The sequence below is a fragment of the Ipomoea nil genome, unplaced genomic scaffold (assembly GCF_001879475.1).
Source record: "Ipomoea nil cultivar Tokyo-kokei standard unplaced genomic scaffold, Asagao_1.1 scaffold1421, whole genome shotgun sequence".
NCBI classification, from domain to species: Eukaryota; Viridiplantae; Streptophyta; class Magnoliopsida; order Solanales; family Convolvulaceae; genus Ipomoea; species Ipomoea nil.
In genome coordinates, this window is record NW_017617849.1 from 5598898 (window position 1) to 5621533 (window position 22636).

Below are 22636 nucleotides of genomic sequence, written 5' to 3' on the forward strand. Positions count from 1 at the left end.
CAAATATAATATGCATCGAGCAGCTATATATAAACAAAAATTGAATGAGAAGAAAGGCTTCTTGAACTATATATGCAGAATCGGCCAAGAGTTCCAAAGATCGAATGAGAAGAAAATTTTATCAGACTATGCGGAGTGGGTCGGACCAAGAGCTATGATTGATAAGAGTGTGTTAAAGTTCAAACTAACCCTTGAAGAATATACAAGCAAGTGAACCTTATTAGGGAAAGCTCTAATCGCTTGCATTGGAACTAAATCCTATCACAATCCTTGTCCTTGTTTGCCATTAAATTAGTAATTAGCTGGTTAGCCTGCCTGATTCTGATGTTCTTGGATATGATTTGGACTAGTAAAATGATTTCATTGAGTTTGACCCTACATATATACCATATATGGGTAATAATCTAATCTCGAAGCCCCCAACATACACATGCTAAACTATTTAATTTAATTTGTTGTTCAACTGTACTAAAACTTATAGATCCATGGGAGATGCATGGTCCGACCGGAAGGTGGAATAATACTGAAAATCCTGTAACCAGAAATAACTGTAATCATGCATATGCTAGTGAAGATATGCTAAGGTTATTGCTTTGCATTGCATGCATGCCCCACCCACTTACAAATCATCACTGCCAGATTTAGGATCTGATCTGCACTTGAAAACCAACAAAAGGAAAAGGGGAAAATCTGCTTCTGCTGACGAATTGAAACTTCACTTTCAACTCACTCACACCAATTCAACCAATCTGCTTTAATTTGACATTTTACTTCTGTCTTCTTCTCTTTTGGCCCTCTCTATATTCGCCACCGCCACCCGTGCACCACCCCCACCCTACTCCTTTTTATGCTTCCCATTTTAATTTACACTATTCTTCTATCTTATGTTTTTACTCCATCTTTAATTTAATTACCCTATGATAATTAACCTTCTTAGATTATATTAATTCCAATTCAAAACTAAAAACAATTGATTTATTATTATTATTATTATTATTATTTGTTTTTTTTTACACTTGTACTATTGGCTTGGCTAATGAGAAAAACACAACGGTTACGTTATCCAAAAGTGCATCATCTTAGGTGAAGCTGGCCTACCCTGTCATCATATATAACTGACCAAGAATCGGACCACAAAAATTGTATTATTCACTTGCTTGTCTTTGATTTATGAAAAAGTCTGTAAACGCCTTATTGTGACCTAATTAGTAAATTAAAGGAACACAAAGATGTAAAAAATGAAAGTAAAGGAAAGGAATAAATATAAAGAATGGTAAAATGACATAAATGGAATACCCTAAACATTTGAGTTTAATCTTTAATTTATTTCTCTAGGATGATGTATTAGAAAATAATAATAATAATAATGGAATATAATGGAGTTGTAAATACAGTGCCTGCCATACGACGTATACGTCCTTCATGTCGTCAAACGTTCACCGCTTTGCAAAGGAACATGAGCGACGCCGTGGAGGAGTCGTCGCCGAGCCTACCTCCGCCTCCGCCGCCGCCATTGTCGCCGAGCAACACCCTCTCATAGTAGTCGACGCAGAACAAGGACAAGGAGAGGTCCACCTCGTTCCGCGTCCAGACTCGTTCCGACGACGAGTCGGCACCGATTCGCCAGCTCCTGAGTCGACTCACCACCGGCCTCACGCACACCATGTACAGCCTGCGGTACCCCCCGAGCGCCGTGACCACCGTCCTCACTCCCTCCGGCGGCGGCGACGCGTGGCGGAAGCACAGATGCTCCCACAGCGAGTCGTCCCGAGATATGGCGCACCACAGGCGGCAGACGCAGGCGGCGACGCCCATGGAACGGCCGTCCAGCCGTTTCAGGATCTCTATCAACACGTCCACATTATCATTGATGCAAAACTTGCAGCTTCTTTTCTCCCTCTCTTCTGCCATGTTTAACACGTTTTCCTCCCCAAAATGCACCGCTATTTCTATGACCTAATCTCTTCGCTTTCACTGTGAAGAAGAAATTAAATTGGTGAAGAGAGGAGAGGAACTGAGGGTTACTGATAGAGAGAAAGTTATGGCTAGGTAGCTAGCTATATAGAAAACTATATACACCTTTTGACTTACTATTTTATTCACCACTTTTTAATTAAACATTATTAAAATATGTTTTCCAATTTGTTGGGTATATCAAAAAAACAAAAAAAAAAAAAAAAAAGAGAGTAACCTCTTTTTTCTATAACATGAAGAACTCAAAACTAACCTACTATTAAGTGGAAGAGATTCATTCATACATAGCCAAAGATCAAGGATTCAATCATTGAATTTGGAGTTAGAGTAGCCTTAAATCTCCATGTCAGTTATCCTTGTGACTGACCAGGAGAAATTGGCTACAGGGCCCTAAATGAGGCTAAGGTCCTAATAATTAGGAGAGAAAATAAATATTAGGCATTCTACAAATTGAGGTACTGTGTTATTGCCTATCTTACACGTCTTAAAATCTGACCATGATTGACTATAGCTAAAGCAACAATATATACAAAAATCATGCACCACTCATGTAGTGAATTACCTCTTTTGGACTGAGGTAGCAAAATGATTTTCTTTTACTCTGTAAGTTATACTTCTCCTTAAAAGTTTTAAGTAAAACACATGATATTGTAACTCATGACATTGTAAAATTTATGATATAGTAAGAAATGTATGGGTTAATTTGTAGGGGAGCTAGGGAAGGGTAGGTGGGGTAGGGGGTATCCAAGGGAGGAGAGAAGTGGACGAGGGAAAGAATCCAAGGGAAGGAGGCTAGGAACAAGTAGGACCAAGGATGAAGGACTTTATAATTATTTGTTTAATAGGGTTAGGGCATAGGAGAAAAATGTTGTTTGTTGTTCTTGTTGTTTGTGTAGTCCCATGGGGGCCATAGCAGAGCTTTGAACCTAGAAAAAATATTAAAATTAAAATTAAAGTCAGATGTGAACGTTATATATGCTTCGATATTTGCTACTGCGTTGAACTTAGCTACTTTATTTGTTTACAACTGGTTGGTTTGTGTTCTTGTGTGTGTGTATATATATATATATATATATATATATATATATATATATATATATATATATATATACACACACTCCATTGTAAAATATATCATGTGTATTCTACATACTCTAAAGAATATGATGTTGAGATATTGACAAAAATAGATAAAAATGAGTTAAATTAGATAATATTTTAAACTCGAGCTTTGTTCGGGAGAGCTTAACAATTATGTTTACCAAACATTAATAATTTTAATTCATTAGTTTATTAGTTTTCAACTTTCAGCTTCAGGCTACTAGTTGTTCAATTTTTATATTGCAGTTAGTTGTTCAATTAGGTTTGCCAAACAATACCGTAGACAAAAATGAGCAAAATTACTCGCTAGTGAATAACAATGTGTTGTAGTCCGATCTGCAATCCAGCTTTTGTCTAGTTACCATAAAAAAACTTGATGAAATGTATTTGTTAAATGCGTCTTGGGAAAAAACTTGACCAAAATACATTAATCGATTTTTTTTTTGTTTTTTGTTTTTTTACAAGTCCCTATTTTTGTCCATTTCATTTCATTTTTGCCTATTTTAATTAATTCACTGTTTGCCTTTTTTTATTTATTTATTTTTATAAACTTTAAAAGTGGTTTATTTTCATCCATTTCATTTCATTTTTGCTTATTTTAATTAATTCCTCATATAATGCATATCTACATGCAAGGTCAATTCCATGTAAATTGAAATAAAACAAGTAGATATACTAATAACAAAATTTTTAATGTTGGGTACTATAAATATAAATAAATAGTGATATTTTTGTAAATAAAACTAATAAAATTATTACTCTATTTATAAAAATATCAACGATTCTTTTTATTTTATAATAGTCTACATTCTTACTATCTAAATTGATAAATAATAAAATGAGCGATGAAAAAAATTAATAAAAATTAAAGAGTAATAATTGATAAACTAAAAAGACGAAAGAAAGATAAGTGATAAGGAAGTCCAATGACACGAAAACAATATGGTGAAATGAGATGATTGAGTGATGGATTTGGAGGAAAGTACATAGCCATTCGAGTGATTGTCCAATGGTGTATGGATTTTTGCAATTTTGGTCTAAGAGCAGTGAAATTAGGAAAAACCCAAATTCCTATGAGACAGAAAACATATTATATATATATTTATTAAAATTTGTGAAATATTTAGATTTGACAATTGACACAGTACTATATCTTTTCCAAAAATCTTCTGATCTTCCATCCTCAACATCACTTCTTCATCACCACCTTCAGCAACTCCCCTTCCCTACCAACTGGAAAAATCACACGCCCCAAAATGAGGTCCAATAAGTCTTTTTTCTATGGCTATATGCGGGTGACGCTGAGATTTGAACTCATGACCTTTGACATGGCTCTGATACCAAATTAAAGCATGTGCTCCATCTCAATTAAAAGTCTAAGCTGATAGTTGGATTGCACATTAACGACTATATGCTCAACAGTAATTAGAATATCTTCGTCATGATTCCAATCCAAATAATTTACAAAAAGTTATATATTTATATGAAGTATGTGATTATGTATTATGATCTGTCTAATATTTGAGACTAATTCAGATTCGTTATGAGTTGCGTTCGCAAAGTTTGACTCTTATTTGAAACAATATTTGATACATAACTCTTTAACATGATACACAACAACACACATACAAGATCAGAGTTAAACTCTAAATATTATCAACGAACCAATCCCATTAACCCTAATGTACAACACATGTGACAAGTGTTTATGAAAGTCATACAAACCACGCACGAGTCAAAGCTAGCTAGCTAGCTTGCAATAAGCTTATATTTATGTCAATTGTTTCACATTACGCCATTAATATAAGGCTTAGGTGTCACGTTTATTGGTAATACCCATACAAGGTTAATTGTTGGGTACTGTGTTGGACGTGTTTGTTGGATGCATATGAAACAGCTGCCGATTCCTTTCCTGCTGAGAGGAATTGGATAACACCAAACATACAATGAAAAGTGGAAATTAAAGGTGGAAGACGACCCGCAAACTCCGCTACCTAGCTTCAAATTGTATATGTATATTCACCTCCATATATATATATATATCCTCAATCGTTTCTTCGTACTGTGTATGTAGACATATATATATGTGATCAATCAAGCTAAGTGTACTTTGTTGTTTCATGTTAACAAGTCAAACATGTCTTTAATGACAACACCCCTGTACTGCTACCAAATACAAATGTTGAGATCATGCAAGTAATTTCATTGTTCCCTTTAATTTGTCCCCATTTGCTTGTCTTATTATTACCTATTTCATTTTCATAGATGCACTTACTTCTATTTCATTAGTTTTTTAATAGTTTTGTTATTAGTCATTTAATATAATAGACACTATAGGAACATAAAAAATTAGTTAATAGCATCACACACTGTATTATCATTTAATGAATTTTATGGTCCATCAAGCATTAATTGTCTATTGTCTTTCATTACGACATCCTCGATCTTTATTTTTGAATGACAAGAAAAACTTGCAACTTAATTGCAATCACTATCACCCCACAGTACAAGATGTGTACTAAGTAAATTATATTCTTGTTTAATAATTTGTAAATCACATGAGAGTCATTACAGCATCCTTATTGAAGATATACAACCCTATCTCCTATCCCACGAGTAAATTATATTCCTATTTTAAATTGGTTGGTTGGGATACCAAGTAACGTGGTATCTTAGAGATATATAATCCTATCTCTTATATATATATCCCCTTTGGTAGACTAATACCCACCGTATGTACGCCCTGTCGGTTGGGACCTGTAGGACACGTAGCCTCCGTTCGATACCAACCGGTCTTGCCCTATTAGGGCATGAAAACTACCCGACCGCCTCGGTCGGGATGGAGTCCTAGGAAGTAGTGGCAGAAGACCCGCGCCACGTGGTGGTATTCCTTGGGCAGAGTGCCTGCGGGTGCATGACAGCCATGCAGTCGGCATGCCGGGACCCCAGATCTTGCCCTCTCGCCCTCTATAAATACCCACATTTATGACGATGAAGGGGACTTTTGACTCTAAACTTGACCGGAACTGATCGACCTATGTGTACGGAACCGTAGAGGCACCCGTATATACTTTATCACCCTTAGTATACCATATATGCATGTCTAGTCCCAAAAGAGTGAATGCAACCGTTATTTTCTGCCAATTATTTCTCACCCAAACATTTTTTTTTTTTTTTTTGAAAGCTACTGATTCAACCAAACATATATTTCAACCATAGTTAACAAATTAATAAACATGAGTACACAACAAAACTATGAAGTATATACATCTAAACGTGTGACTTTTATATACTAGGATAATACTTTACCTACTCAACCATTATTTTTGGGAAAAATAAAAACAAGATTTTGACAACACAATGGAGGCGAGTAGAATAATTTGAAGAAAAACATAGCAGTAGCAGGCTGCCTGAAAAATTAGCAATTGCAAAAGTCAGGCAGAATCAAACAAAGGTTTTTTATATTAAAAAAACTGTCGAAAAATTGTAAGCAGAAAAGCAGGAAACAAATCAAGTCCAAGAGCTTGTAACCAATGCGAGAGAGGACATCCCATTCTCAACTGCTCTCTTAGCGCAACGCAAAACATCGTGGAATCTCGTCTCAGGTTGTTGTTTCATCTCATTAATTTTACAGTACATGTCCGTCGTCTCTGTGTGTTGTTTAATTTGACGTATTTTAATCCCCAGCCCCAAACGAGAAATAACTGTGTAGTGTATGACCTCGATCAAGGGCACACAATCATCTCAAATTCGGATCCTTCCACACAAACCCGCCCCGAAACACTGTTCTGCACCCCATCGGGCCCGGAAAATAGTTAGGGGATTCTCAACTCCGCCGCCCAACGAGAATTGTCGTTTTCCAACATCGAGCCCGGAATCGGAATCGGGCTCTAGTTGAGCTCAGATGGGTCGTTCGCGAGCTGTACCTCACTCCGCCGACGATGATCCCAGCCAGAGGTCCGTTTTCCAAATTTGCAATTCCATATTATTTTTTTGAAGCTTGTTCGAATTATTTAAGTAGTATTTTTTTTTTTTTTGGGTGATTTAATATAGTGCTAATATGCAAATCCAGATTACGAGTAAAGAAAGAGCAGTGGAAAGCAAAAAAGATAATAAATTTGTAATTTTTCGAATTAGAATATATCTTATCATATAGAATGAAAGATGAGACCTTGGGAAGAAAAGTCCAGCTCAATATAAAAATACAAAAATAAAAAAAATTAAAATTTGTCTAATTTAAGAAATCAACAAGCATTCTGAAGCACCACCAGAACTAGTTTTCTAAGCTTGAGTTTTAGCCTTTTGCATAAGTGCCAACTTGGTTATCTTGCATGAAGATGCAAAGGAACAACTTATATAGTTATATTGAGAAATGTTGCATTTTGTGCAGCTTGAGAGAACTAGCGGTCTCTTAAAGGTTTTGTAGCATGCTTTGTTACAATGCTCTTGCTTTCTGCTTAGATTTGTTCAAGTATTTTGGATGAACGGACCTTTCCCTGGAAATCACTTTTTGAATGAGACTGAAGATAGAGTTTCTGAGTTTCATTTCCATAAGCTGCTAGGTGCTCACAGCTGTTGTATTGGGCTGATTATAAACTTAAAAGTATCCATACTTCTATATAATTCGGAAAAAGAAGACAAGGAAAGGTGTTGGGTGTAGTTAAGGAGAAGAGAATGTCACTCTGCAAAAATAGTTGCTATGCATTTTTTTTCCTGTATGCAATAAAGTTTTAATGATTTTACTCTGGTGTAATGTATGCATTCTCCTCTCCCCTTGTAATCTTCAGTCGCTCAAAGAGGAAACGGACTGCCCAAAATGTGGAGAGTTTGGAAACTGGAACAGCAGGTTTGGCCTCCCTTTCATATAACTATTTACCAAATGAAATTCCTTTCTGGTTCCAGTGGTAATAAGAAGCAAAGAGTTATACAAAGGTAATCGCAGTGTCTTTAATATAAAAATCCCTTCCTTTATGTGACAAGTCCATACCATGATTACCATCTACTTTGGCCATAGCAAAAGCAAAAGAATAGAGTAATTTTATTTTATCCACTCAAAGTTATGCAGAAATATTTCTGTGCCTTATTCTGCTACATTTTGTGATCTTGTCAGCCAATTCATTCTTTGCTGTTTTCAGTAACTTATTTTTTTCCTTTACAAGCGGCTCATTCATTTTTTTCATTACATTATAAAATAGGTCAAAGTTTGAGTGATGGGAAAAAGGCTTCATACCACTGTAATTACTGCAACAAAGACATCTCCGGGAAGATCCGTATTAAATGTGCAGTATGCTCTGATTTTGACCTCTGCATTGAATGCTTTTCTGTTGGAGCAGAAGTACAGCCTCACAAAAGCAATCATCCATATAGGGTCATGGTAAATAATCTTAATGAAAATCTTATTATGTATCCTTTTTACATTATTACTATTACCATTATTATTTTTATTTTTATTTTTATTATGCATCCACATTTTTTATCCCCCTCTCTTTTCTCATTGGCATATTATCTTTTTTTTTTTTCCCAGTTCACTCTTTTCTACACATTCTTTTTTCTTATGAAGTCCTTGCTTATTTTTACGAATTTTCCTTTTAATAGGATAACTTGTCTTTTCCACTCATATGTCCTGACTGGAGTGCCGATGAGGAGATACTACTTCTAGAGGTAGACTTTAAAATGGAGTTGGAAAAAAAAATCAGAACTCTGTTTCTTCAGAGATGCTTAGATCTATTAATAGTTTTGTTTTTTTATTTTTATTTATTATTATTATTATTATTATTATTATTATTATTATTATTATTATTATTATTATTATTATTATTATTATTTTACAAATCTGCACTTTGTAGAAATTGATCTCTGAAGGATGAAGAGTCCATTTTCCATTTTATCTCGACCTTAACTTGTCTCTCCCCCATTCACCCTTTCCTACACAGGGTATAGAAATGCATGGATTAGGGAATTGGAGTGATGTTTCAGAACATGTTGGAACAAAAAGTAAACAGCAGTGTGTTGACCACTATAATGCTATATATATGAACTCTCCATGCTTCCCTCTTCCGGTATGTTGTACTTTTAGCATTTCAGCCAATACAATGTTTAAATGCTTCAATCTGAAGTGACAATTATGCCTGCATCATACTCTATTTCACTAGGATATGTCTCATGTTATGGGAAAGAATAGAGAAGAACTCCTAGCCATGGCCAAGGAGCTGGGTGAACTTAAAAAAGGTTTGTTTGCCATTATTCTAGTTGATTTAAGTTTAGCCTTTTCAAATTAAGATTTGATTGAACAGTATGAATGAGAGGTTGTTTTTCTAAATCCAGTGTATCATTAAGTATCTTTTACTTTTCTTTATGTTGTGTAAGTAAAAGCTTGACTTACACTTCTAATAGGTGGTCATGTATCAGTCTCTTAATGACTCCTAAGCTGGCTTTATTGAGGTCCTAGGTTGTTCATTTTTATAAAACATGAAACTGATGAAAGTGTATTTTTCTAATTTCATAATCCCCTTTCCCCAAATCCCCACCCTTTCTCTCTCCCCAACCCTAACAAACAAGAAAATAACCATCAAAAAAAAAAAAAAAAGAGAAAAAGAAAATAACCATCAATCTTTGTCTCTTTGGTTATCCCAATGGTTGACAGTCTTATTTCGTGTTGAGAGCTTATGTATCCTTTATAGTTTTAAGTGTGATTTGGCTTTGAATTTTTTAGGTTATACTGCTGTTGGAGATGTTAATGTGAAAGAAGAGACTCCATTCTTGGGCAGAGTCAAGTACGCATGGATTCTTTACTGCCTCTACCTTTAAGGCAAATAGTTTTATCTTGATTTTCCTTTTGGACTTGTGTGATTAGGATGGAAGATCAAAGAAAAGAAGCTTCAACAGGACGTGCCTCATCTTGCTTAGCGTCTGGTACAGCAATTGTTTTAACTTGAAAGTCTTATTTGTGTCTCCTAAGCTAATAAAAACTAAAAAGGGAAAATATTAAAGATGCTGGTTGAAGAAATTCCAATAGTGATGATGACAGAGGACTCTACATATGCAAAGAAAATAGGCTTTATGGTGTCAGGATTTAACAACCATGACATGTGGTTGATCATTTCATAGTTAATTATGTATTCACAATTTATGTTAGTATGTATGCACAGAAAGAACAACTATTTAGAGAGTGATTAGCTCCAGTATGAATAAGACCTATCTCTTGTAATAACTAAAAATAATGCCTAATTTTATACTGAACATTGTCATTTTATTATAATGCTTACTGAAGTGGAAATTGTCTGAATCCATTCTTTGGTGTTTTGTGCCTGTTATCCCGTGTTGACATAATTTTGTTTCCATAGCGGATGTGGTCCCTGGTGGTGCTCCAACAGGTGCTGGTAAAAGGTTATCCAGCATGGGCCCTAGTAAGGATGGCCATGATGGCATTAAACTAGAAGGTATGAACTGCTCATTCCTTGAATTCGTGTCTGAGGTGTATTGTTTTGGTGCATTACATCTGAAATCTGATTAACATAGTTGTTTTGTAATTTCTGTAAAAAATACAGAAGTGGAACTGCTAATGGAATATAAGATTTTCTGCTTTTAGTTTTATTTTTTGGTTTGGGGGGTGGGGGTTATAGCTTCTGTAGCATACTTCTTTTATGATTTGTGTATCCATGCATGTTCAGGGATTGAAACATGAGACACAAAAAAGAAATTGTAGCGGAGTTGGAGATATTCATATTTTAATTTTGAATATTTCTACTTGAATTAACCAATTACTTCCAATGTTGTATTCTACTGGGAATTATTTTGGAATCCAATCATCAAGACTAAACCTATTTATTTCAAAGTAGATGTGCAGTTGTAGAATTTATAAGTTTGTATTTATGCTATACACACACACACAGAGATATATACATATAAAGTATAAATAAATAAAAACTGATGAATGCTTGTGTAGTTTCCCTAGCCACATATTTTTGGTTTGATGCTAGCAAACAAGCAGTATTTCGCCAAAATGTTCAGATCTGGCAAAGCCCTAAATGTTCAAACCCCTAGCCACATAGTCTCACCCCTATCTGTTAGAGAATTTTTTATTTTCTGTTTGAAGGAAATTTCAAATGTAATCTCTTTAGTTGTACTACCAGATTCTCATGCAGACAGGAGTGTTGGAGAGAAGAAGCCTAGGACTTCAGGAGATGAAGGACCTTCTATAACAGAACTGAGTGGTTATAATTTCAAGAGACAGGAGTTTGAAATTGAATATGATAATGATGCTGAGCAGTTATTGGCAGATATGGAATTTAAGGATACAGATACAGATGCTGAACGTGAACTGAAACTTCGAGTGCTGCATATATATTTGAAGAGGTAAACCTGTATCGTTTCTTTATGAGTAAATTATTCATCTTCCTCCCTGTGTATTTCAAAGACAGCATCACTTCTTACTCCATTATCTTTTGCAACCTCCTTTCGATATTTATCAAGTACTCATGATTTGCACAAGTATGGGCTCCCATACTCTCATACTGAAGATGGTTGTATCAAATGCATTATCTCCCATACTCTCTTACTGAAGATGGTTGTATCAAATGCATTATTTAGCACTCTCTCTTAGTATTTATGCTATTATGTTGTATGAGGAACTTTTGAAATACAGTTTTGTCATTTGGACTGTTTCCTTATCCTGATGCATTTCCTCACTTGCTATCTGGGTGATGTGATTTCAAGACCATGCATTGTATGAGCAAATTGGGCCACAAATGTGTAAATTTTTTTGAACTTACTTTTAGGGTTAATTATTTTGGATTTTGGAAGGGATTTTGCTAATCTGGAATTGATGTTGGCCAAATTTATGATTATCTCTGACTTCTAATTAAAATCTTAGTTCCGTGCTAAATTTTGAGATAAATGCTAATAGAAATTTTCTTTTACTGCAGTATCCAACAGAAAGTTATTGGCACCTTTATACACATGCACGTGTGCACACACCAGAACAAACTCAATGTGGTATACACTATACAGATAGACAAAAATGCGTGAAATTTGTTAGTAGGAAGTTAATAGGATGATAGAAGCAATAAATATATAATGACCAGCAACATGGTAAATAAATTTCCACATTAGATTTGATATAAGTTCTATAAATTATTAAATTATAACATTTGTTATTATGGAAAGTATGAGTGGAACTAGACCATATATCCCTTCATTTTTTTTAAAATTCTGTTTGCATGGGCTAATTTCATTTATTTACTTATTTGTTTTTTATTTGCAGGCTTGATGAAAGGAAACGCAGGAAGGACTTTATCTTGGGAAGAAATTTACTTTATCCTGACCCTTTTGAAAAGGACCTCACCCCAGAGGAAAAAGAAATATGTCGTGGGTACAGGGTGTTTATGAGATTTCATTCAAAAGAAGAGCATGAGGTGTTACTAAGGAGTGTTATTGAGGAACATCGTATCTTGAGAAGAATACAAGATCTTCAGGTTGGATTCACTGCGTAATGTTTACATCATATTCTAGAGAGTTTTCCCTTTTTACCCTAACTTTTATCTTGAAGCTGTATTACCGGTTTGAAAAGTTCTGGTTACTAAGGACAATGCTAACTCCGTAATGGTTGTGTCCTTGTCAAATAGTGTTAGATGAACCAGCACTCTTTGGAAAGACTCTGCCAAGGGCATACAAAAAATCCTTCTTTTTCTATTATATGCCTATCAGATTTACTTGGCAGTTCTCACTTCTCACATTGTGTAAAGTTTTTGTTTTAACTATCTTTACGCATGAATTGTCTTAACTGGTCATATGTTAGAAGTACCCTGGCTTCAAATGGCTACCACAAAATATTGTGTATATGTGACATTATGCTGCATATTTCTGTTAATAAGCTTGTTGGAAATAAACTTCTATTATATATCCTTGCCCAGGAAGCACGAGCTGCTGGTTGCCGAACTTCTGCTGAGGCTGAAAGATATGTTGAGCAGAAGAGAAAAAGGGAAGTGGAAGAGAATACCCGTAGAGTGAAGGAGAGTATGCAGACTGCCGCGAATGGCAAATATGTTCAAAGAGCTAACAGTATTAAAGAAGAACATGACAGCAGCCCCCGAGGAGGTGTTAGAGGGCCTGTTGTATTAGATTCTAGTGGAAAGGACTTTTCATCAACCCCTTCAGAGAATTTTGTTGGAAATGCTGTAGACAATTGGGATGTTAGTGGATTTATTGGTGCTGATTTACTCTCTGAATCTGTAAGGACAGCTTTCAGTTTTCACTAACTTGTTCTATTATGTTATTAGTGGTTAATTGAGAACCTTAATCTCTACCTTACCCTCTTTATACTCTTCATTTTGGAGATTCTGACTATGAATTCCCTGACTGACATGCAGGAGAAACAGCTGTGTGGTGAGATCAGAATTTTGCCTACACATTATCTAAACATTCTGGAAACCCTGTCTACAGGCATTTTAGGTGGCAATATCACAAAGAAAAGTGATGCACATGGTCTCTTTAATGTCGATCCAAGCAAGGTGGACAGGGTTTATGATGTTCTCGTCAAAAAAGGGTTTGCTCCAGCATGATGCTATCATTTTGATCATATCGAAGGTTATCACGAGGTAATTCAAAAGTGTTGCTGAAGAATTGGTGTTAAATAGCCAATTGTGTGCTTCAAGTGAAAGATTGGCAGGTATGGAGCTACTTGTTATAGAGCAGTGATACTAAATAATGACAGTCACAGAATGGACAATTTGATACACATTATTGTTTACTTATAGGACTTAGGTAGCATATAGATTGTATTGATAGTATGTTAAGTTATTCTGACAGACAACAGGACATTTAGGTTGCACCCAAGGCCTAGTAAATGTGCTAGGGTGCAACATCAGATGGGCACTTGGGATGTTGTGTTTGGCTGTGCAGAAGAGGAGCACTGTAAATATGTAACTATTTAATCCCTGCTGTTCTAGTTCTCATTTAGGTGCCTGTTTCCACTTTGTTAAGAGTGTTTTCCTTTCAGCTGAACAGAGATTCTAAAACAGCAGATATGAACAAGCCACAAGTACAACCTTGGGCAATGTAATTGCAGAACAGCTAATTTATTTATTTATGTTCTTTGTTGGAACTGATTACCTTGTTTTCTTCTAGTAAAAATGATAAGTGAGTGGGCAACCCCAACCAAGTTGGTCAAGCTATTGATTTAGTAACCACAAGATTACAAATTTTTAGCAGGAGCGGCCTATTGGCCTTCTTTTTAGTGCATGTTTATTCAGTTCACACCCTCAGACAGATGATGCGGGTGTACTCTTATTACATGTCTAGATTTTATAGAAAATAGAAAAAGGAAATGAATGAAAACTGACTATTTGTTCTGAAGTAAAAAGTGAAAGTACATGTAATATTCATCGTTCTTTTACTTGTTCTTTCTCGACTTTTTCTTGTCCCTTACAAGCCACTGGACAATCATATCTGCCAAGAATGTGAACCCAATTGTCAATCCAGCTACTACTCCAAACCCAAATCCAGCACCTGCAAATTTCCAATCAAACATGGCTTCAGTTTCAGAGCTCTCACCCTGTGATGGTTCCAAAGTATTGCCAACATCTGAACTACATTTCCTTGAGAGTGGAGTTCCACATAATCCAGCATTTCCTTTGTAGGAACTATTCTCGAAAGTGTTGAACTGGTTTCCCAAAGGAATGCGACCGGTCAATTGGTTGTAGGAGAAATCCAGCACTTCCAAGAAAGTCAAAATAGTAAGCTGTAGAGGAATTACACCTGAGAATTTGTTTCTCGAGAGATCTAGAGATTCTAGCTGAGACAACTCTTGCATTGATGGAGGGATCCCTCCATCAAAGGCATTTTGAGACAGGTTAAGCACAATCAACAATTTCAGTTTCCCAATTATAGCCGGGACCTTACACTGAAACCCGTTGTTTGACAGATCCAAGGACACAAAGATAGTCAATATCCTAACAAGCTCCATCTTAGTTCCTTTGTTCATGATGGTCACTGAATCTTGATAGTATTCATACTGTCCAATGACCTTGGGCACTGATTCATTTCCCCCAACCATAACCATTGCACTCAAGCTCTGCAGGAATTCCCTGGACAGCTCCCCTGTGAGCCTGTTGGAAGATAAATCAATTATACCTAAGCTTGGTAGCACAAACTTTGCCCCGGGATGCTTCTCCAACGGACCATACAAACTGTTGTTTTGCAAGACAAGAACTTTGAGTGCTGGGAGTTTCTCTAACCAAAACGGGAATGTATCAGCTATCAAATTGTTCCCTAAATCAAGAACCTCCAGCATTCTGCAGTTGGCCAGAGATCTTGGCAGCTTCCCTTTCAAGCGGTTGCCATTGAGATTCAGAGAGCGAAGACTGGCTGCTGATGCAAAATTAGAAGGCATTTGATGGTATTTGTTGCCCTGCAAGTTCAACACAGACAAAGTTGAAATCCTGACCAGGCAGTCTGGGATCATGCCACTCAAATTATTGTATGAGGCATCAAGAATGGATAAGTTGCTCAGTTTGCACAATCCCACTGGAAGAGATCCTTGGAGAAGATTGCCACGAAGATCAAGAGTTTCCAAATTATTCAAAGAAACATTTGAATGAAACTCAGCAATGACAGATAACAAATTGTGAGAAACATTCACATACTGCAGTGAATTCTTCCATATCCAGCTTGGTGTCTGGCCATCTATCTTGTTATCAGAAAGGTCAAGAAACCATAAGGAATCAAGGCCTTTCAAGAACTTGGGGAACTTAAACATGTTACAGGAGCGCATCACCAGTTTCTCCAGCCATGCATATGAACCATTTCCCGGCTCAAGAAAATCAACTGGATTATGAGAAAGATCCAGCTCATAGAGATTGTTGATCCACAGCCAATCAGGAACATAACCTTGGATGTGATTATCTGAAAGATTTAGGAATTTAAGTTGAACTTGGCTCTTCAGGAAAATTGGGACCTCAGATAAATTGCATTTCCCTAAATGCAACTCTACTAGTTGAGGGAAATCAAAGCTTTTGTCATCAGTTTCAACTGTCAAACGGTTGCTGGAAAGATCTAAAATTGTCAAGTTTTTGAGGTTCTGCAACATCTCTATTTTCACACTACCACTAAAGTTATTAGACGCCAATGATAGACTATTAAGGTTTGGGAGCTCAAAGATTGTTGCAGGTACCACCCCACTCAATTGATTGCCATTCAAAAGCAAAGTCTCCAAAACTGAGGAGGATGCATCAGAGACCTCGTCGAGTTCACCACTGAATTTGTTATCATTAAGGTGCAAGTTTTTCAGAGAAGGCAGTGTGAAAACAGATGAGTGAATTCTACCCGTGAGGAGATTGAACGACACGTGAAAGTCTGCGAGATTTGGCACACTTCCACTATGAAATGGGGGTAAAAAACCAGTGAATTTGTTGTAACTAATATCCAACTCAAAAATTCTAGTGAGGTTGGCAAGTGATGGTGGAAGTAAACCTGAGAAATTGCACCTAAAAATCCACAAACTTTCCAGAAATTGAAGATTCCCAATGGACTTGGGCAACTCTCCATGAAAGTTTGTTTCATAAAGTGCCAAATATTGCAAAGAGCTGTTCTTTGGAAACTCTGGAAACTGACCATTCAGAAGGCCATTTAAAGAAATATCAATGCTTTGCAGGTTTGGAAGGAGAAAGATCTTTTCTGGGAAATCTCCATACAGCTGACAAGAAGCTAGATTGAGACTTCCCAAGTTTACAAAATTCTCCAACAAAGTAGGAACCTCAGAAAGATTGTTGTTTTCTAGCCACAAATAAGACAGAGATTTTAGCCCTCCAAATGAAGGATGGATAGGACCATTGAGACCACAATAGGACAGACTCAAAACCTCAAGATTAGGGAGTGCAGAAGACAAAGCTTGAGACCAGTTAGACCCTTGAGCAGACAGGTCTACATAATCAAGATAAACCACTTTCAAAGCACTCAAATTCCTGAAAAAAGATTCAAGATTCGGTTTTTCCAGCCTGAGACGATGGAGCTCTTCAAAAGCAAAGATCCGGTCGGAGTCCGGGGCATTAAACGTCGGTGGCAATTTACAAACTGGCGTGGAAAGATCAAGCGACACTAACCTCGTCAGCTTCGAAATCCCCGCAGGAACCTGGTCAGAGAAACAGGAATACGAGAGATTAAGATGAGTTAAATTCCTCAGTTTCTCGAACCCTGACGGAATCGGACTCGGCTGGAAATTATTGCGAGCAAGATTGAGACTTTGGAGATGTTGAAGCTTGAAAATGGAAGAAATATGGCCTGAAAGCATACTGGAACTCAGGTCAAGTCCAGTGACATAACCAGCATGGTCACACGTTACACCATTCCAAGAACAACAATCCTCGCCCATATTCCATTCCATCACTTTCGCCGTAGACTGGCCATTAAATGGAGAAGGGGGCGATGGGTGATCGATAACATCTCGTCGAAGCTGCGCCAACGCCATTCTTTGGCTCTCTACACACCGCTTATGCGTTCCTGGCAACGCCGATGATGATAGAACAAGAACACTATGCATTGCAAGAACTATCACAACTAGCTTTAGATGACTGTAAAGAGGTCCCATTTTTTTTTTTTCTTTCTATTTTTCTTGAAAAAAGATAGGAGTAGAATGGGCTAATAGCTGATGTTAATAGCCATGCATAAAGGAATTCTCAGAATTCCAAGTATTTATAGAAGTGTTATATGAAACTGCCAAAGGCAGGCCTTGTGGTCAGGCGTCACCCATTAAATATGAAAGTATACATTAAATATTTATTTAATGTATTTAAGTGATAGTGTATTTTTAAAACATTCTTTTTGAGTTGGCATCTTTCAGCAGCAAATTGGGATAGTGGGGCCAGAAAATTAGTGTGGATGGTAAAAAAAATTCAGAAAATTCCAATGTGTCACTATCTTGATTAAGTGTGTACTAATTAAATTGGATTGAAAGCAATGACCCCATTTAACTCAGAATATGATATGGTGCATATCTATAGCAAGTGTTTGATCGGGTCAGAATATACACCAACCTTAGATCAAAGGTCCTGATTAATCATTAATTATCATGTGGGAGGATATATATATATATATATATATATATATATATATATATATATATATATGAAGATAATTTTTATTTTAAGTGGTTGTATTATGGTATTTCTAGGTATTGTTTAAAGTTTAATAAGGTGCATAAATTTTACATTTAATGTGCATCTAACATTTAAAGTGCATCATTTTAACATTTAATATATGCCACTTCTACACTTAAGATGCATCAATTTGAAACTTAAGGTGCATAATTTTGAACCTTAAGGTGCATTAATTCAACAATGGTAAGAGGAGAATGCATTCAATTCCCATGAAGCCTTTTTTTTTTTTCCCTTTGATTTGAGCCATTGTTGATTTAAGATCAAAGACTCAAATTTCAACACATCTTTTACTTACGGTTATATTCTTTTTCCGTTAGCTAGAATTTTTTTCTCACTGAATTTTTTTCTAGTCTAAGGTTTTTAACGAGACAACTGGCGCATGTCACGAACCGTTTAATCAGATTTTTCAGCCCGAACCCTTCTTCTTCAGCTCGACGTCAAGACACAAATTAGGGGCTACTTAATAGCTTAGGGAATGTATCGCAATTCTAACTTCCCTATACGTTCGTACTCTTGTTTTGTAGTCGGGTTAGGATCAAATGGTGCGGGTCATGGTCAAAATCTACGGGTCAAACCTTGTGCCTATATAAAGGGCATTGGCCCTTCAATTAAGGGAGCACCTCTTGATCTCCACTACTCATCTCTATCTCTCTCTCAAAACACTCTATATACTCTCTAACATAGGGAATAAAATTAAACAAGCTCAATTCCACACAGTAGTTCATATACATTCATATACATAGAATACTAAACACAATTTATATGCATATTATAGACCGTTTATATACACTTGGTATACCCGAGTTGAATAAACGGTATCATGTATTGTGTTAAGAGTTTAAGTGTATTATGTTAACAGTTTATGTGTATTATGTATTATGTTAAGATTATGTGTATTATGATAGGAGTTTATGTGCATTCTACTCTACAATTATGTACATACAAAACAGAGTATTTTTAGGGCGTACGATGCACGATATAAGAATTGTGGGGACTTGGGGTACACATGGGAAAGAGGCAAAGTCTAGGGTTGAGGCAAAAAAAGAAATGCTCTGGACTAGGGGTATGCGTTTCGTTTTTCAGTGACTAATCCCCTCGCTGAATTGTAAGCTCCTCTTTTGGGTGGGACAGTTGGTCTGGAGATTTAAGGCTCCATTCCCAAAGCCAAAGATCAAACCCTTGACCTTTGGTTAAGGATGAATGAGTCCCTTCCACTCAACCACACCTTCCAGGTTGTTTGATTTTTATTTTTATTTTAAAAATCGATTTGGTTTTGGTTTTTTTCAATTTTGAAACACTGCTGGAAATTTTCAATTTTCTGACCACTTTTCCGACCACCAACAAAAGTGGTCGGAAAAGATGAATTTTTTTCAATTTTTCGTCAAGAGTTGAGTTGGACGAAAAAATGTCGAAATTTCCGACTATATTTACCAGGTGGTCGGAAATAAGTCGAGAACTTTTTTTGAACTTTCAATTTTTAAAATTGATTTTAGTGTCGGGAAGTCAGAAATCCTTATTATTATTATTATTATTATTATTATTATTATTATTATTATTATTATTATTATTATTATTTTCTTTCGAAACTCTCCACCCCATTTCATTTTCGCCACTTATCCCTTGTAGGGTTTTTAAATTTACCCCATTTGGCCATTTCTCGCACAACTCATTTCGCACAGAGGACTCAAAAAAAAATTGGACCATTTCGCTAAGCTATTCTCGCACGCCGCTCAGCCATTCTCGCCCGCTCACCGCCAACGTTCGCTCAGCCACCGTCCACCGCCGCGCCGAGCCGCACAGCCACCGTTCCCCTTTCTAAATGTGGTTAGTATTATTAGTTTCTAAAACAGACTCCTTGTCTGATTTTCAGTACGTGAAGCTTTCGCTTAATCGATTACAGTTCTACTTGTTTCTATATATTTTGTTGGATTTTGCTGTTTAGATTTGATGCTGAAAGTAAGATATGCTGATTTCTTCTTTATCTATTTGTATTCATTTCTTCGTAGGTTGTTGATAATCAATTATGGATGCAGTATGAATAATTATATAAACTAATATGATTTCCTCTCTGTTTAAGACGATTTCTAATTTGCAATTCTGTGTTATTCATTAGATCTGATTTTTAGAAATTGAGGTTTTGAGCTGAGAAATTTGTATATTGATTTGTGTAGAATCTAACTGTTTGGTTTGAATTTTGTTTTCATATTATGCTTACATCTTTGATTGTTTTCATTTACCATGTTTATCTTTTCTCTAATCTGTCTGTTTTCATTAGCTAAGCACTTTGCTCCCTAATGCAGCAAAGGTATGAAGTGCCACCCAATTTTAGAAGGTTATTGAGTTCAAAGATGAGAAGACTGCAGAGTTCTGAATGTTCGTCTGCAAGTAAATTTACTTCACACATTTGGTTATAATTAGCCTTTGCCTGTGTTTGAATTATGTACCTCTGCTTGTGTTGTAGGCTGAACCAGAGACAGATGAGGTGTATGCACAAATAACTTTGCTTCCTGAAACAGATGTAAGTTTTAACTCCCTTTAAAACTTTAAGCTTTTGTACTTGTGTGGGTTCACAAGATGCTGATTATTAGTTTATGAGATCATTATGTTACGTTACTTGGTAAGAAGTTGTTCTTTAAGGTTGTGGGAGGCCTTACTAAATGACCTAAGCGAGGGGAACAGAAAGGCAGCATGGATAGATAGGGAGCCCTATGCTTATTGGAAAGGTAATCCCGATGTTACTGAAAAAAGGATGAAGCTCCTCAAGTGCAATGTCTCAGACAATCAGGACTGGAATGCCCATCTTTACACTCAGGTGAGCTTTAATAACGCATTCTGCTCGCCTTTGTGTAATTAAAAGTGTATATATGCAGTCATTTATCTGTTTACTGCTAGCAACTATCGTGCAAGAAATGTATCTATGTGCAAATGCAGAACAATAGTATTACTTCTTTGCATTTTGGTTATGATGCGGTGCTACTCGACTACTGGTTCATGTTCATTATGATTTTAACATTTGATGCTTTTGGCTCTTAAGTTTATTCATATAGTATTCATTTGGCATAAATCTCAAATATACATGATTTACTACTGGTTCATGTTCTAGTATTCATTTTACTAATGACGGCCTTCATAGTTCATATATACATGATTTATTCACTATGCTATTCTTATTGATGTTTGCATCCTAGTTCTGCCCTTTCATGTATGATGTGTGGATAGAAGTATGAAAATAGAAAGCTTTCCAATTTCACTAATTCAACATTTATTATGAAATAAAGGTAATTCACTTTTCATCCCTTGTATGTGATCATTGTGATGGCAATTCTTTTTTTCCCCATTGAGTTACAAAATTGACAAGAATGACCTCTCAATTGATAGAAATTGGACAGAAATAGTCCCTCTGCTGGTATCTAAATTTGGCTTGAAACTTAATACATCATCTTCCTGGCATTGTGTTCTTCTTGAAGTTTTATCATCAATGCAAACTCGCTTAAAGTTGTTTGCTTTTTTATTCAGTGATTGGACGTCTCTCCTACAGGAATTTTTACCTAGACAAATTGCAATTACTCGTGCGAAGAGGGAGTGGGAATTGGACATCGTTCTCGGTATCAATTGATGGTAAAAACTTTTAATTTTAGGTTGAATTTCAATAAAAGTTCAGAACTTGCAAGAAGATGTGTGCTCGTTCCTTTATCCGTCAAATCCTCTTTCACTCATCATTGAACCCAAAAGTTTCTCCCGTTTTGTGGTAGCCATTTATGGTTTAGAACTTTAAAATAGATGCTTATAACTCATTTGTAGCAACGCTTAAGAATAGACCATTTGTAACAATTGTTTCAAGCTTCTTATAACTCATTTGGAAGCTGAAACAATTGCTACAAAACCTTATTAGCATGCATGTTTAGCTAATATTTTGGCAAATGTATTTTTGATGGTGAAACAATTGCTACATCTTGATTTAAATGATTGACTAATGTTTGATTTCCTTAAATTGTTAATTGTATTGTAGAATTTAATATTGTGGTGATGAAATTTGTATAATTGTAATAGGTCTAATTCATTTGATATTTGTAGAATTTAAATTTTTTTTTGTTAGTAAATCTTACCGACCACTAGGTGGTCGGTAATTCAATTTTTTTAATTTTTTCTTTGTAAATCTTACCGACCACCGGTGGATGGTAATTCCGACCAATTACCGGCCACCAGTGGTAGAAAATATGCTCTCTTTATCCGACAATTAATAGTTCCGACCTCCTAAAAAAAGAAACCGGTATTTCCGACCACCTTGACTAGTTGTCGGTGATAGCGTGAGCTTTTTTTCCGAATCCATAAAATGGTCGGTAAGTTGGTCGGAACTGTATTTCCGACCGAAAATCTCCCTTTTCCGACCACTTTGCGGTGGTCGGAAAAAT

General features: G+C 36.0%; 3 protein-coding genes and 1 long non-coding RNA gene across 5 annotated transcripts; 2 read left to right on the top strand and 2 right to left on the bottom strand.

Moving 5' to 3' along the window:
* Positions 1 to 1264: 1264 nt before the first annotated feature.
* Positions 1265 to 2027, bottom strand: LOC109187926 (F-box protein SNE-like). The gene has a single exon (XM_019338338.1). It carries the CDS (start codon positions 1909 to 1911, stop codon positions 1429 to 1431), a length of 483 nt encoding a protein of 160 aa, XP_019193883.1. The 5' UTR covers positions 1912 to 2027; the 3' UTR covers positions 1265 to 1428.
* A 4417-nt stretch (positions 2028 to 6444) lies between these two features.
* On the top strand, positions 6445 to 14180 carry LOC109187923 (transcriptional adapter ADA2-like). Its single transcript, XM_019338335.1, has 14 exons — positions 6445 to 6680; positions 6763 to 7032; positions 7863 to 7921; positions 8271 to 8449; positions 8671 to 8736; positions 9009 to 9134; positions 9228 to 9303; positions 9788 to 9848; positions 9929 to 9987; positions 10419 to 10514; positions 11208 to 11430; positions 12338 to 12548; positions 12987 to 13304; positions 13443 to 14180. The coding sequence occupies exons 2-14, from the start codon at positions 6980 to 6982 to the stop codon at positions 13632 to 13634; spliced, it is 1719 nt and encodes a 572-aa protein (XP_019193880.1). The 5' UTR covers positions 6445 to 6680; positions 6763 to 6979; the 3' UTR covers positions 13635 to 14180.
* Positions 14181 to 14464: 284 nt separating this feature from the next.
* On the bottom strand, positions 14465 to 17656 carry LOC109187416 (receptor-like protein 12). The gene has a single exon (XM_019337602.1). The coding sequence runs from the start codon at positions 17654 to 17656 to the stop codon at positions 14465 to 14467; it is 3192 nt and encodes a 1063-aa protein (XP_019193147.1).
* Positions 17657 to 19783: 2127 nt separating this feature from the next.
* LOC109187927 lies at positions 19784 to 22222 on the top strand. 2 transcript variants are annotated; one of them, XR_002055331.1, is made up of 5 exons: positions 19784 to 20048; positions 20525 to 20609; positions 20686 to 20742; positions 20862 to 21036; positions 21741 to 22222. It is a non-coding gene; the product is annotated as an uncharacterized LOC109187927 (long non-coding RNA). The 2 variants fall into 2 exon arrangements; XR_002055330.1 differs by having other exon boundaries at positions 20525 to 20597.
* The last annotated feature ends 414 nt before the right edge of the window (positions 22223 to 22636 follow it).

Coding starts and splice junctions, on each gene's coding strand:
- LOC109187416 (XM_019337602.1), bottom strand. CDS start 17,656: ATGGGACCTCTTTACAGTCATCTAAAGCTAGTTGTGATAGTTCTTGCA.
- LOC109187923 (XM_019338335.1), top strand. CDS start 6,980: ATGGGTCGTTCGCGAGCTGTACCTCACTCCGCCGACGATGATCCCAGC. Junction 7,033..7,862: donor GACGATGATCCCAGCCAGAG/GTCCGTTTTCCA, acceptor TGTAATCTTCAG/TCGCTCAAAGAGGAAACGGA. Junction 8,737..9,008: donor AGGAGATACTACTTCTAGAG/GTAGACTTTAAA, acceptor TTTCCTACACAG/GGTATAGAAATGCATGGATT.
- LOC109187926 (XM_019338338.1), bottom strand. CDS start 1,911: ATGGCAGAAGAGAGGGAGAAAAGAAGCTGCAAGTTTTGCATCAATGAT.